This window comes from Gossypium hirsutum, chromosome D12 (genome assembly GCF_007990345.1).
Source record: "Gossypium hirsutum isolate 1008001.06 chromosome D12, Gossypium_hirsutum_v2.1, whole genome shotgun sequence".
NCBI lineage: Eukaryota > Viridiplantae > Streptophyta > Magnoliopsida > Malvales > Malvaceae > Gossypium > Gossypium hirsutum.
The window spans coordinates 33,059,740-33,074,289 of record NC_053448.1 but is presented as its reverse complement, the minus strand read 5'-3'; the positions used below and the strand labels follow the sequence as shown (position 1 = coordinate 33,074,289).

General features: G+C 31.7%; 2 protein-coding genes and 1 long non-coding RNA gene across 14 annotated transcripts; 1 reads left to right on the top strand and 2 right to left on the bottom strand.

Moving 5' to 3' along the window:
• Window positions 1-48: 48 nt before the first annotated feature.
• Window positions 49-1,588, bottom strand: LOC107945468 (uncharacterized). Its single transcript, XM_016879486.2, has 2 exons — window positions 1,112-1,588; window positions 49-443 (listed from the first exon to the last, which is right to left on the bottom strand). Exons 1-2 carry the CDS (start codon window positions 1,352-1,354, stop codon window positions 222-224), a joined length of 465 nt encoding a protein of 154 aa, XP_016734975.1. The 5' UTR covers window positions 1,355-1,588; the 3' UTR covers window positions 49-221.
• Window positions 1,589-4,256: 2,668 nt separating this feature from the next.
• LOC107945469 (protein transport protein Sec61 subunit gamma-1-like) lies at window positions 4,257-11,563 on the bottom strand. Its single transcript, XM_016879487.1, has 3 exons — window positions 11,527-11,563; window positions 4,481-4,537; window positions 4,257-4,372 (listed from the first exon to the last, which is right to left on the bottom strand). Exons 1-3 carry the CDS (start codon window positions 11,561-11,563, stop codon window positions 4,257-4,259), a joined length of 210 nt encoding a protein of 69 aa, XP_016734976.1.
• LOC107945470 (uncharacterized) lies at window positions 7,080-10,955 on the top strand. 12 transcript variants are annotated; one of them, XR_001696558.2, is made up of 6 exons: window positions 7,110-8,018; window positions 8,430-8,525; window positions 8,601-8,672; window positions 8,817-9,129; window positions 9,258-9,348; window positions 10,610-10,955. It is a non-coding gene; the product is annotated as an uncharacterized lncRNA (long non-coding RNA). The 12 variants fall into 12 exon arrangements; XR_005922127.1 differs by having other exon boundaries at window positions 8,430-8,672; window positions 8,817-8,930; window positions 9,038-9,129; window positions 9,278-9,348; XR_001696557.2 differs by having other exon boundaries at window positions 8,430-8,672; window positions 8,817-8,930; window positions 9,038-9,129.
• Window positions 11,564-14,550: the final 2,987 nt, after the last annotated feature.

Sequence of the window (14,550 nt, the reverse complement as noted above, 5' to 3'; positions counted from 1 at the left end):
ATAAGGATGGAGAAGTAGAAAATATAGAAAGCAAAAGATAAACTCAGATGAAAGGAAATAATTATTTCAGAACAAAAAGCAAGTCACTCGAAAGCCGCCTAAACCAAGTAAAATACTTGATTTCTACAACATTCTCTCCACCACAGTATTTAATCTCACATCGTAGGAGAAAACATCAAATCTGTTTTTTCTTTTCTTCGAACATAATTGTTCTCACAACTTCACTTTGTTACTTCAGTCTTCCCTTCCTCGCCTTCAGCTCCTGCTGCTGCTGTTTCCCTATTTTGTGTCTCACCCACAGCCACTGTTGCTGCTTTGCCTCCAACAGACGAAGGGTCTGTCTCCATTGATTCTTGTTTCACTGCCTCTAGTGATTCGGTTTTCGTTGGCTCTGATGGTGTGTTGCTATCACTCTCAGTCTCAGCTACCCCCTTCCTTTCATTCTGCATAAATATGATCAGTTGAACGAATAAAATGACCCCATACTAACAAAACTCATTCAATGATTCCGAATGATGCAGCTTTTTTTTAATCTATGATCCTTCTTTGTGCACGAATGAACCATTGGACAAGATGCATGATACTAGGAGTGGTAAATTATTGATACTGACAGGACATCAGACAAGCAAGAAGCCATGGTGTCAGCTTAAATATGGCTAGAATATTGAGAAATGCCTTTTCTTTTGTTCTTTTCCCCTCCAATCTCCTGGTTGGAGTGCTGATTGTTAATACAAAATCAAAAGAAAAACACGTGGAATAATTTTATATTCTTTTTGAATCGTCCCTTCAGTTGCACTTTCTTACCAACCAAACGGTACAAAACCAGTCATAATTGTGTGAAAGATGGTATTAAACAAATGAACAATCCCACCATCCCCTGGTAGCAATTAAAATGTCTGGAAACAACCAAATTAGTACCAAGAAACCCCACTGGTCAAATTTTAATAGCAATTGCAGTTCCATTGACATCTGAAATCTATTTAGTTAGTTGTTATCTTCATAGCTCCCAAAACCAACGTTTACAGTTCCAATAAGATTAAACCCTTTGTTCAATATATTAATACCATCAAAAACAATTCTACGATGTTGTTATAGAATTAGAAAGAGATACCTCATTCAACAACTTACTAACAGTTTGAGGATCGTTGGCTTGATCATCAACCTTCTCATTATTAACAATAACAACCTCCTTTGTCTCGTCAACATCCTTGGCCTTAACAATCTCAGCCTCCACCTTCTTTCCCTCATCATCAGCGACCTGAACATGTTGTTTCGCCGGCTCAGGAGGTGGTGCAACCGGAGAAGGGATCTCATCACCCTTTAAAACCTTAGGTTTGGTAGCGCAACCTCCCATGTTTCCTCAGCTCTCAAAAACCAGATAGCCTATTCTAAACGCTCTTCTTTATATTTTAGAGCATATTTATATACAGGGAGAAACTAAGAAAGCAAGTTTTGATAGGCTGATTGGCTGCCCACAAACAGTACTACACAAGCCGACAACAGGAACTGATTGACAGATTTTACTAATGTTCCAAGATAAGTAATAAGAAGAACAGGTGTCTCAACCTGTAAAGTATTTTATCACCCTAAGTTGTTGTAGCGTTGATTAAGAGAATATATATAAATATATATTTGAAGCGAAACAGATGGTGGGGATTTCTTAATTATTTGATCGTGGACCATGGAAGAAATTGAGGAGCATGAGTTGGCTAAAGTTTCTTCTTTGTAAATGGCTCCTTTTATCTAGCCATTGATGTCTGTAATTTGAAACAAGGGACCATGCCATACATGGAAATGGGTTGTAAAAGAGTCGAGTGGGACATGTCAAGCTTTTTTTTTTTCTTTTTTCTTGTTAAATCCCATATTTATCGGATATTATATAAATTAATTAAATTATATCCGGATTAAAAGGCTTGTACATGTTTATATTCCATACATATACGTGAGGTCCACTCTCTTGCCTTAGAATAGCAATTATTTATGCAAAATAAATAAATAAACAAACAAACAAAAATTTCTTGATTTGAACTACCTGTGCATCTCAAGTATTAAAAATGAAAAAGAAAAAAAAACGAGTTCGATAATTTTCTGGATGCCGGCTAGGACTGCAATTCGGAGCCATCAAGAAACTATCTAAGGCAGAATATGCTACAATAATAGAATACAGTTTCAAGCTAAAATTAAAAATTAAAAAATACAAAATATATATATTCTATATCAATTTCACTGGTATACACGATCAAATTTGTTGTTAATCAAAATGTATATATCTATATTAGTATTTGTTAACAGTATAATAATTTCTTTCAATTTTGTGTACTTGACGACAATATTTTCATTGCCCTAAATAAAATTTGGGTTCAAATTGTATTAGTCACATTATTGTTAGAGCTTTGCTCTCTTTTTTTAATAAATTAATAATTTAAAGCGCTAGATAAAATATTATTTTTCTATATATACACCTCTGCCAATTTTATACCCAAAAATAGATATTATACCTTTTACTAGCGGTTTCATTGTCGTCACTATATTACTATATGATTTTCTCATACGTCAGTAAATTCATTTTGAATTTTTTTTATATATTTATAACTTACCCCGTCAATATAAAGTAATTGCTTGTCATTAAACGTTCAAAAATATAGAAGTTTTACCAAAAAATTTATGTAAGCATTAGAAAGTATTAATTATAATTAAAATGTAATTGAAAAATACTAAAAGTAATAAATTTCTAAACAAAGTTGTGCATTGTAACTATTATATTAAGTTGTTGAAGAGTTCAAGTAAAGCACAAAGCTAACATAAAGGCACCACAAAAAATTAAAACATTGACCAACCAAATATATTAATGAACAAATAACATTTGTTTAATTGAAAAACTAATGCCCAGAAATAGGTAGAAATCTAAATGACTATACAAAACCCTTTTTAGAAGGTAAACAAGAATCTCCACCAAGTCAAGAAAATGAACCCATGATTAAACAAAGTTATGCTTGAAATTAAGATTATACCTCCTTTTACTAAGATAAACAACCTCTAAACAACAAATTCCAAATTAAAAATAGAACTTTTTCAATAAATGGGGAAGAAATTAGACATAATTTTAAAATGGCATAAAGGTTGAGTTCAACTTGATAAAATAAAATAAAAATATGTCAATATAAAAGCTTAAAAGCAAGTTGCTTTTACTTGGATTTGCGTGCTCTCTTTAAATTTTTCTTACATGTGCCTAATAAAATCATCACTAATCTCTATATGTTAGTGTTAATCACAAACACCAACAACAAAATCAAGTATAATTTTAGTTAGATCTAACCAAATAGTATCAATATAAGAATCTCTCATACACTATAATTTTTTTACTTTTATCTAAGGCATTAAATAACTTATAAATTAAATAAGACTTTGTTGAAGCTATAACAAGAAGAAACTCTCAAACAAGAAAAAAGAAGTACAAATTACTATAACGAATAACAACCCGAATATTATAAATCTTTAATTACAGACACTAGAAATGACCAGGTAAGCTTTAAATCTGACATAAAATCACTAATACAAATCAAATATAAATAAGGTGTTGAAGCTATAATAAGAAGCAACTCTCAAACAAGAAAAAAGAAATACAAATTACTATAACGAATAACAACCCGAATATTATAAATCTTTAATTACAGAAACTAGAAAGGACCAGGTGAGCTTTAAATCTACCATAAAATCACTAAGACAAATCAAATATATATACATGTATGTATCAAATTCAACATAGAATTAGTAGAATAGATCAACAAAGATAAATAATTTAATAAAAAGATTGATAAGATTAGAATTGAGAAATAGTATTAATTGTCAAATCCAACCAAGACTCAGGTCGAATGATAGCTTATCAAAAGATGAAATGAAGTTGCTAGTTTTGCAAACATATGGAACAAAACACATGGTATTTGAACAAACCCATCATTGGTCTAGTTAAGAATGAATAAACCTATTACATTTTTTAATCTTTTAAAATTACAGAGCTATTGATAATGTATCACTTAAATCCAATAGGTTAGGCTTTAAAAAAAACCAATGAATTGTTTGTAAAAGGTTATTGCCTCAAACTTTGACCAGTTTTTGCAAATTGACAAATTCCCTTTTTCATAAAAACAATAAAATCCTATAATTCAGAATCATCCAAAAGAATAGAAAATAAAGCCAATTTTTAAATTAAAACTTGCATGCATAATACACATGAAAAATCAGATAAAGTAAATTACCTAAGTAGAGCAAACGATGATGTTCTTAATAGAAATAAAGATGAGTTTGACGAATAATTCAATGAATCCCATCACTGCGAAGTTGATCGCTATACAGAGTGCCACCTTCGTGAACTCTACATAGGAAACAATAAACATTCAAAAAAAAACCCAAAATTCTAACAAATCCAAGTTCAAAAGAAAAAGAGGAAAACCAAAATGGGCATAAGAAATGGAGGGAATACGTTTACAATCGGGCTTGTGGCAACGGTTGAAGAGACAGACACTGTCTTTAGCGAAGTACTACACCAAAACAGGTTTTTAGCGGCATTTTTAGCGGCGTTTGTATAAAAACCGCCGCTAAAAATTGAGCATTAGCGGCGCTTTATGTAAAACGCTGCTAAAGATCGAGCATTCGCGGCGTTTCAAAAAAAGCGCCTCAAAAAATGAGCATCGGCATTTTTCCAAAAAACGCCGCAAAAAACCTAAGCCCAACGGCATCGTTTTTTGACCTTTCGAGGCTTTAGGGCGTTTTTGAAAAAGCGCCGCTAATGCTCGGGTCTTTAGCGGTGCTTTTCCCAAAACGCCGCTAATGCTTTGGTCTTCAGCGGCGCTTCTAAAAAAATGCCGCTAATGCTCGGGTCTTTCGCGGCGATTTTGAAAAAGTGCCGCTAATGCTAAGGTCTTTAGCGGCGCTTTTCCCAAAACGCCACTAATGCTCTGGTCTTCAGCAGCGCTTCTAAAAAAGCACCACTAATGCTCGGGTCCTTAGCGACGCTTTGTCAAAATCGCCGCTAATGCTCGGGTCTTTAGCGGCGCTTTTTCAAAAAGCACCACTAATCCCAAATTGATCCTCCATACCAAAATGAGCGGAAATGAGTTTAAAAGATGTCCAAAACATTAACATTTAAACATTTGTTACAAATTCTTCTTTTGTTTTCAATATAAATGGCTTAAAAAATGAAAAAAAAGTCTTAAACTTTGTTTGATTAAAAATTTTCGTATATAAAAAGGAACATCTTTAAATTTATGTGGATGGTTTTTATTTAGTTTCATTAATATGGGGAGATTAAAGATTGATGGAGATTTTACCTAACAAATTATTATAGAAAGAGAGAAGATGGATTTAACACCTTTTGAGAATCCATTCCCCAATGAGCTGTATGGTGTATCAATTACGCATGTATGAATATATTTTCCTTCCACCATGTGTTGCCACGAAACTTAGAGCCAATATTGTGGATTCCCGGAGAATTAGAAGATAAAAGAAAACCTATGGGAGATTCTTGTAAGAGTTACCGGTTTAAGATTGGTTTTGGATTTTGCAGGAAAGATATGCTGCATCAATTACACATGTGGATTTAATACAAGTTGGATCATTTTCCTCATCAGCTAACATTTTCTTATGCTAGTTTAGATCCAAATCCACACACCCAATTTTGATTTGCGCTTCCATCAAACTAATTCTTTTTACTGTAAAAAACATATTATTTCAGTAATAAATGTTGAATCAACATTATTTTAATAATAAATTATTTTATTCCTTTTACTATAGTATTTTTTCCCATCATGTTGATTTAGGTATAATTTGGATAGACATTGCGTTTACTTGTGTTTAGTATAAAAACAACAATGACGATAAAATTAGATAAAAGTGAACTAATCGCACCGCACTGGCCATCCAAATCCAAGTACCATACTCTTTTTTTAGTTTTTTTAAACCCTAAATAAGAAAGACAACCTCATTTAGCGAAGTCATTAACCCCTTTCTTAAATTTCCATAATAAAACTCGTACCCTATTCAAAAACCCTATTTTAACAAAATTCAACTATCTTTGAATTATTCGTAACCCTATATTTATAATACAGACGTGGTGATCAATTAGACCTTTAATTTCTTAACATACTTTTTTTTATTGACTAACATCTCTTGTTTTTATTGACTCCTTTAATTTTAATTTAATAATTTTATAATTTAATCTAAAGAGGTCAAATTCGAATTATTGTTTTGATATAATTTTTAATTTAACAAGAGCTGAATCATACTTTATAGGATTTGAACCTTGGACGATAGGTTTTGAAGACCCACATGCTACCGAGCTAAACTAATATCACTTTCTTATCATAATAAATAAAATTGTAAAAAAAATCCTTTTATTTTATAAACCTAATACAACACATTGTATGTCGTATATAATATGAGAAAATGATAGATTGAGCAAAATTGCATCATAAGTTGTGTTCAAAATTCAAATTCTTTTTGGTTTAGAGGGTTTTATGTTTGGTCAGTGATAAGTTTTTTCTTTCACATGTGATTTATCTTTTCGATATGTAGGGTGAAGTATTTAAATTGTGGAATGTTTGGTTTATATAAGCAGCTTAAGGTAAGAACAAAAAAGCAAGATAAAATTCGAAAAATGATCCCATTGTTGACTGATTCGTTTACTGCGAGCTTCTCCCTCGTATTGTAGCGACACTGATGTACAAAATATTTCAAAGATGTACAGATTTTTTGAGTTTAAAAACTATATTGAGTGTATTTTCATAGGAGTTCAGTTGATTTAAAAACTACATTAAATAGTTTAGGATTTAAGGTTGACTTCAGATTTGTTGAATGATGAAAATTTATACAATAAATTCATACTTTTATATTTAAAAATATTTAATCTAAAACATTCGATATATTTAAATATTAGATTTAAAAAATTAATAAATAAATAAAGTCACTTAACTAATAATTTTTAGTAGATAAAATAAATTTTTTTAACAGAACAAAACAACGTCATATTATTCAAAATAAAATAATTCTTACGGTGTTAAAACCCGCAATAGATAAGCAATAATGACATTTTTTTTTGTAAAAACGCCACAAAATTCATTTTACCTAGAAAAAAATTTGGCTCTGATTTTTCCCAAATTTCCCCCCTAAAACCCCTAACTTTGCAAACAAAATGAAAAAAAGAAGAAGAGGAAAATGGAGGTACCAAAGACGATTCAGCACAAAACCTCTCTAATCTACTTACGAGTTCTACCGTTTGTGTCCCTGGAAAATATATGAGACTTAATATTATTATTTTGTTAGTTTATTTGTGTGTGTATTTCATCTTGTTGTGTTCATTACTCAGATCCCTATCACTTTTATTTCTGTTCCATTTTTCCTCTTTATTTTCTAATTTTGGGTATTATTTACTCAGATCCCCTTTCTTTTTATTATTGTTTTTTTTCTCTTATATTTTAGCTAGAAATCGACGATGCCAGAAGAAGCTAGAAATCGACGATGCAAGTTACTGCCGGTCTTATTGCTGATAGTAACAAGTTATTGCTTAAAATTCATGGTAACAAATCTACTTCAAAGGAAGTTATTCATATTCCTTCGTATCGAAGCGAAGTTATTTACGGTGGAACTTGGTTCTCCAACTCTCGTAAGTTTGTTCCCAGTTTTGTATTTGCCATCTATACCAGGTTTACCTCTCTTGCTTCTCTTCGTCTTCATCTCCCTTTCATTTATTCTACCAAAAACGCCTCTTACTTGTCATTTTTTTTCTCACATATCGTGCAAGACTCATTTTTCTTTCTTTATGCTCTAGTCTTAACAATGCACTTCAACTGTTCGATATAATGCTTCTTTATACAATTTGTTTCTAGTTTTCAGGGGGTGTTGTCTGTAAGATGTTGAAGCAAGTGATATGGAAGGTGTTGAGCAAAAGGGTAGTTTCAGATTCTGGTGATAAACTTCTTTTGCCTTGTTTGTACTTGGCCACGACTTCTTTTCACGCTGGACAGGTAGGTACTTTTTTTTTCTTTTAACTCTTACTTCAGTTTTTTTTATGGATACCCAATTGTTAATTTATTAAATAATAAATCTTTAATAATAAACCTAAATTTACGGCATTTAAAAATGAAAAGGTTATGATGTTAAGTCCCATGTTGAATATCAAGGTTCACTTCATGATGTATGTACATATACCTACTTTTATTATCATATAGGAAAAGCTTTGATGAGGGATTAGAGATAAGAGGGGATAAGAGGGGATGAGAAATCTTGGTCGGCCAACCATTTACTAAATGAAAAACTATTTCTTTTTTTATGCTAAAATAAAGTAACATATTTATTTTCATTAGTAAATTTCCGTTGCACTTCCTCTATACGAACTTGGAGAATTGTAAGTTCTAACTTTCTTTACTTCTTTGTAGGGGCTGTACATGATTGTCTTTACAAGTCACCCTTGAAATTATAACAACAATTGGTTTATGAATTTGGTAGATACATTAACGGTTGTGCATTAAGTGGTGAGATCCCCTCAACATTTGCTAAACTTAAAGAACTGCGAACTGTGTAAGAAAGACTCCCTAATGTTTATATAGGAGATTTCAAGGAAACTCTTTTGAAGGTCCAATACCATCCAGTTTAGGAAATCTAACCTCATTGACTTCTTTGTAAGTAGAGATATTTTGCTTTGTTATCTGCTGGTAACAAATCTTATATTTTAGTTTAAAATTCATGGTAGTTAGTTACTGCTGCTGGTCTCCTCGCTGATGGTAACAAGTTGGGTTTTGGTATCTTATTTGAATTATTTGTAGAATTTGAATCATAAAAACATTGTCAAGTATCTTGGGTCATTGAAGACAACAACAAGTTGGGTTTTGTAGTCTCTGTCTGGAATTATTGCTCTGAAGTTTGTCTATTTTATACAAGTTGAGTTTTCATGGTTTGCTGTTGCATTGTTTCTTCTGTTCTTTGTTTTGCTATTGGAACTATTTCCAATTGTCTAATTTACTTGAAATCCAATATTTGATTAAAGGGACCAAGTAGAGAGCACAAGTGAGAGCGAAGGCAGTGCAAGTGATGAAGTGCTTGTTGTTCCTTATGATAACTTAGCACCTATGTCTTGTGGTAATATTTTCTCATTATTCTTGTACTTGTGAATTTATTGTATTCCAAATATAGCATCAAGAAAAATATAACAGTACATTAGAGTCTAGCTTGTATAATTTGTTTGGATTCTTTCTGTCTTGAAGTAGATATCACTAAATCTAAGCAGATTTTGGATAAGCTTGTTGTGGTGAAGTATAATGGAGCTTTGGGAAAGAATATGGGTTTCGGTGGTCCCAAGTAAGCAATTATCTAACTTCTGGAAGTTTGATACTTATTTTTTTCCAAGAAAAAAGAAGCATTTCTTGATGATTCCATAGTTATATATTAAAGACTTGCCTCTACATAAATGAATATAGTTTCTATGACATACATATATTTATATATGCTTTTTATATATGCCTCTACATTCATATATTTATATATGCTTTTTATATTGTATTGTGCCAAATAAAGAGAATAAAAGTTTTAATTATTGATAGATTCTGCTGCTTTTTTATGTACTTTTTATTAAATCACTCTTTAATCAAATGTAGAATTATAAAATTATTAAATTTTACTATAAATAACTATCCTTATATAATTAATCATTTTAGTAAATTCTCCAACTATCAAAACAGATTACTCCACCATCCCCCGTCAAAATTTTGTTAAGGGTAGGAGTTGAGAGAGGTAGATACTTTGATGAATATTTTCTTTTACATGATAATTATATACTTCTTTAAGTTTGTTTTGGATGTTGGGACAATGTCAGTTGATGCCGAAATTTGATAGTGCTGCAAATTGAAGTATTTAGTTGCTGGAAATTGAGATGTTTTATCGCTGTAATTGTGGTGTATAAATGTTGTTAATTGATATGTTTAAGTGCTGCAAATTTAAGTGTTTAAATGCTGTAAATTGAAGTGTTTAAGTGCTGCAAATTGAAGTATTTAGTTGCTGGAAATTGAGATGTTTTATCGCTGTAATTGAGGTGTATAAATGTTGTTAATTGATATGTTTAAGTGCTGCAAATTTAAGTGTTTAAATGCTGCGAATTGAAGTGTTTAGTTGCTGGAAATTGAGATGTTTTATCGCTGTAATTGAGGTGTATAAATGTTGATAATTGATATGTTTAAGTGCTGTAAATTGAAGTGTTTAGTTGCTACAAATTGAGATGTTTTATCGCTGTAAATTGAAGTGTTAAAGTGCTACTTTCTATTGTCACCTCCCCCATTTCTTTATGCATCAATAACTATATTAATGAAATCAAGTACTACAATTATATATTATTACAAATGGGGGTTGGAGAATACGATCAAAGGGAAAACATCAGATTTGGTGATTCCCAGCCAAGCAGTGGCTTCTTAGACACCCAACATTTTGCACAACCAAACATGACCACAAATTTTAAACCTACATGTTGAGGTTGCTACACACAAGTCCCTTCCTTTTTTTAGTTTATGTGCTATGTGATGATTGTGTTTTAAAATTTAACTTGTTTTAGTTCCTTACATTCTTATAGGATTCACACTCAATGAGCAAGAAACATCTCAGCAACTCATTGGGATCGAGCAGTCAAAATTCAGAATCAAGTGACACACAAGAGCTAGATTTGGAGCTTAGACTGTCACTGTAATCAGTATTTTTTTTTTGCTACTTTAAATGCATGCTCATGGAACTACATTTTATGCTTTCCTAGAATTGTAAGTTCAAATAAGGTGTTGATCTGCAATTTATACATACAACTTGAGCAAGTTGATATGAACTAGTTTCAATTTTTAAAAAAAAAAATTGAAAGGAATGTTATGTAATCAAAGGCAATTTGACTTGCTGCATGAGATATAGTGAAAAAAATTTATCTTCTTGTTCATGAATTTCCATTTTAATACGTCTTCAAATTAAATTATACATTTCTTAATTGGTGGAATCTCACTTTTGCTGTTGTTGCAATCTTTAACCAAAGAATGGAGTGATGTATGTACTAATAACAGTTCTAAAGGATTTGTTTAAGCAAGTAAAGGGATTGGCATTTTTATAATAATTTAGGATAGGAATGGAGAAAATCCAAAGAATGGAGTGGCGTTTTTATAATAATTTTTTTATTTTTCGTGACCTTTAGTGGCGTTTTTGGATAAAGCGCTGCTAAAGGTCCTGGTCTTTAGTGGCGTTTTGGGGAAAGCGCCACTAAAGGTCCTGGTCACTCGCGGCATTTGTCGAAAAAGCACCGCTGAAGGTTGTTGGAAAAGCGCCGCTAAAGGTCTTGGTTTTTAGCAGCATTTGTTGGCAAAGCGCCGCTAAAGGTCCTAGTTTTTAGCGGCGTTTGTGGGTAAAGCGCCGCTAAAGTTAGCGACGCGGTCTTCAGCGGCGTTTTTTTCGGCGCTTATCAAAGCGCCGCAAATAATTTTAGCGGCGCTAAAAACCTGTTTTGGTGTAGTCGATCTCTCAAAAGATATATGACGTTATTAAGGGCATCCATTTTTTTTTTTGTCAAAGATCAATATCCAATAGCAAAATAAGATAAAAGCAAATTATCATTAACTCATTGTACCATAGCTAGAATTAACTCATTATTCAATTTCAAAAGGAACATGATCATAATAAGCAGGTATATCATGAAGTTATTGAAAAAATCACTATAACAAAGAAATAAAAGCCAAATCACTTACTCATTATACTATAGCTAGCTTCTTAAGAACCAGAACAATGTTTTCTTAGTCTACAAGTTTCTAGATGAATATGCATGAAGAGGCAATCAGACCAATGATAATGCCTACTTATTTATTTCCATTAATCTTTTTTATTTGTGGAGAAATGAAATTGAAAGTGATTTTATCACAATGTTCCCATAGAATGTTGATACATGCTTTGATCACCAATGCGAAGTTACTTTTTGCAAAAATATTTTTTTGAATTCTTTCGAGTTCTTTAAGCATATAATACTACTAGAACCTAACTTACAAGATGTTGGTAAAATGAGAAGATCTTAAAATGAGCATTAGTGTGCCTTTTTTCAACTCCTATAATCTATCTTTGGAGACTTATCATTTGCATATTCAACAAATATTAGCCTTTCGTGGATAATCTTATCCAAAAGAACCAAAAAACAATAGCAAGTAAGAAAAAGGTGCATTCAAAGATTCATTTCATGACATATTTCGATAACAAGAAAAATGCTCAGAAATCTGAATTTTAAACGACACTAGCATAGTTAGTGAGCATTGATGAGACTGATTCAACCATAAATACAGCTTTCTACATTGAATTATGTTTTATTGAACCACAAATACAATTAATTCAAACTCCAAATTGAAGAAATATCATATAGTATAAGATGCAAAATAAGGTAATATTTGAAGATTACAACAACAATTGATCATACCAATTCAATAATTGGTTTTTGAATTTTTTTTTGAACCTCAAACTATCTTTTCTTATACCAAAACAAATCATCTTTGCTTATCTAAGCATAAAGCATAAAAAAGCCTCAAAAAATGATATATCAAAATACCTAAAAAGCAAAAGAACTCTAATGTCAAACTCGAAGTTGCAGTAAAAGAGAATCAAATTCAAAACCCTAAAAATGGTTTAGTGATTAAACTCATGAAAATTTAAATATTACTTGCATTTTGGTTCCCATAGTCGGCACTATCTAAATACATGTTAAGATTGTTGAGAAAATTGTCAAATTGAGAATTATTCAAGAAAACTATAATATTTTAATTAGTGCTTTGCTTGTTGTCAATGGCAAAAATGAAACCTATAGATACACATTCCAAAATTAAACATATTCAAATTCAAAGATGGTTTGAAACACATTATATATGATAAACATTAAGAAAACTAAGTTTGTTCATCCATCATGATTGGTACACATAAAAAATTGATTTATGTGAGAGCCATAAATATTAAACTATAAATTGAACTAAATCAAAGGGTCACATTGCTCCATGAAATTAAAGTAGAAAACATTAATGGAATTAATATTCATTTGTTTATATATATGTTCTACAAATAGATGGTGCTAATAGCTGAAAAACGATGACAGATTTAATACCTAATGCTAACCACAACTTTGAAATCATCTTTCTAATTCTTATTGTATGTATTTTTGGAAATTGAAGAAACCACTTGTTGATAAATTAGCTTGCAAATTATAAAAAAAACATATTTATATGAACACAATAATTTAAGTAATAAATTTGGTTAATGGGACTAAATCCAATGCATTTTAGATGGAAATTAATTAAGAAGAGAAAAAATGTAACTCCCCTTACCCAACCCTGTAATGCCCCTAACCCATATCCATCGCCAGAATAAGGTTACGAAGTATTCCTACAAAAACGTAGCTTTAAAACATACATCTCATACATCAACATAAACATAGCATAAATCATTCATTTACATGCATATCGTCCCTTAATCGAGCCTTCAATGCCTTAAAAACACTTTAGAAACAATTCGGGACTAAATTGGAAACATTTGGAATGTTTAAGAAAAAGTTGAAAAAATTGTACTGCAGGGGTCACACGGCCGTGAATCCTTAGCATATATTATAGCATTTTCAGCCTAATAAATTGCATTTTATAACTCAGTGAATCCTAACCAGTTTTATCCTTAATTTTGCTATCTTATTGCCTTAATGTCGCTACATGAGTTAATTTCAAATTGTATCCAAAATTGTCGCCGCTCTTGACAGATGTCCACATGTCACTACATGGGTTAATTCTAGACTGCGTTCAAAATTATCGTCACACCTGATAGCTGTCCGGATAAGAACCAGAATTACGTGAGTTGTCTAGTCTGGTATAACCAACCTGTACGAATAAGGATAGAATAATTTTAGGGAAAGGACACTTGTACTGTGGGGGAGGACATAAAAGGTGGACAAGAGAAGAAAATTGGGGCCTTCTAGAGTAGTTTTTCTCCATCATCATCTTCATCATCCAACCTTCAAGCTTACGGCCATGGTAGCTTAAACCTCTCACGAGTGAGCCAATGTGAAAACCAGATGCAGGCTAGCTCCTGACGAGGAGACCTAAGTGTGCGACAAGAGGAAATAGAGAGATTCAGTCAAGTTGTCTAGGGATAGTATTTTCTATTCAAGTCTTTCTTATTTCTGTCTAAATGGTAGTGATTAGTCTCTAATTTCTGGTTGTATGGAAGTACTGATGAATTCTTGGTGAAATGTTATCTTATTTAATCTTGCTTTTATTGTTTAATCTTGGGGTTTGAATTTTTTTTACACGAAACTGTTATTATAGTCACTGACATTGGAAGGTGCAGTGGCAGTTTGGGCCAACAAGCATTATAATAGAAGTTGAGTGAGGATTAGAGGAATTTAGTCCACTTGTTCATAATAATGCCATTCTGCCATCATTGGAAGATGAGGTTAATATACATAGTTAAGTCTGAGATTAAATAGAGGAGTAATGCTGAGTAAGATATGCATTGAATATTATTGCA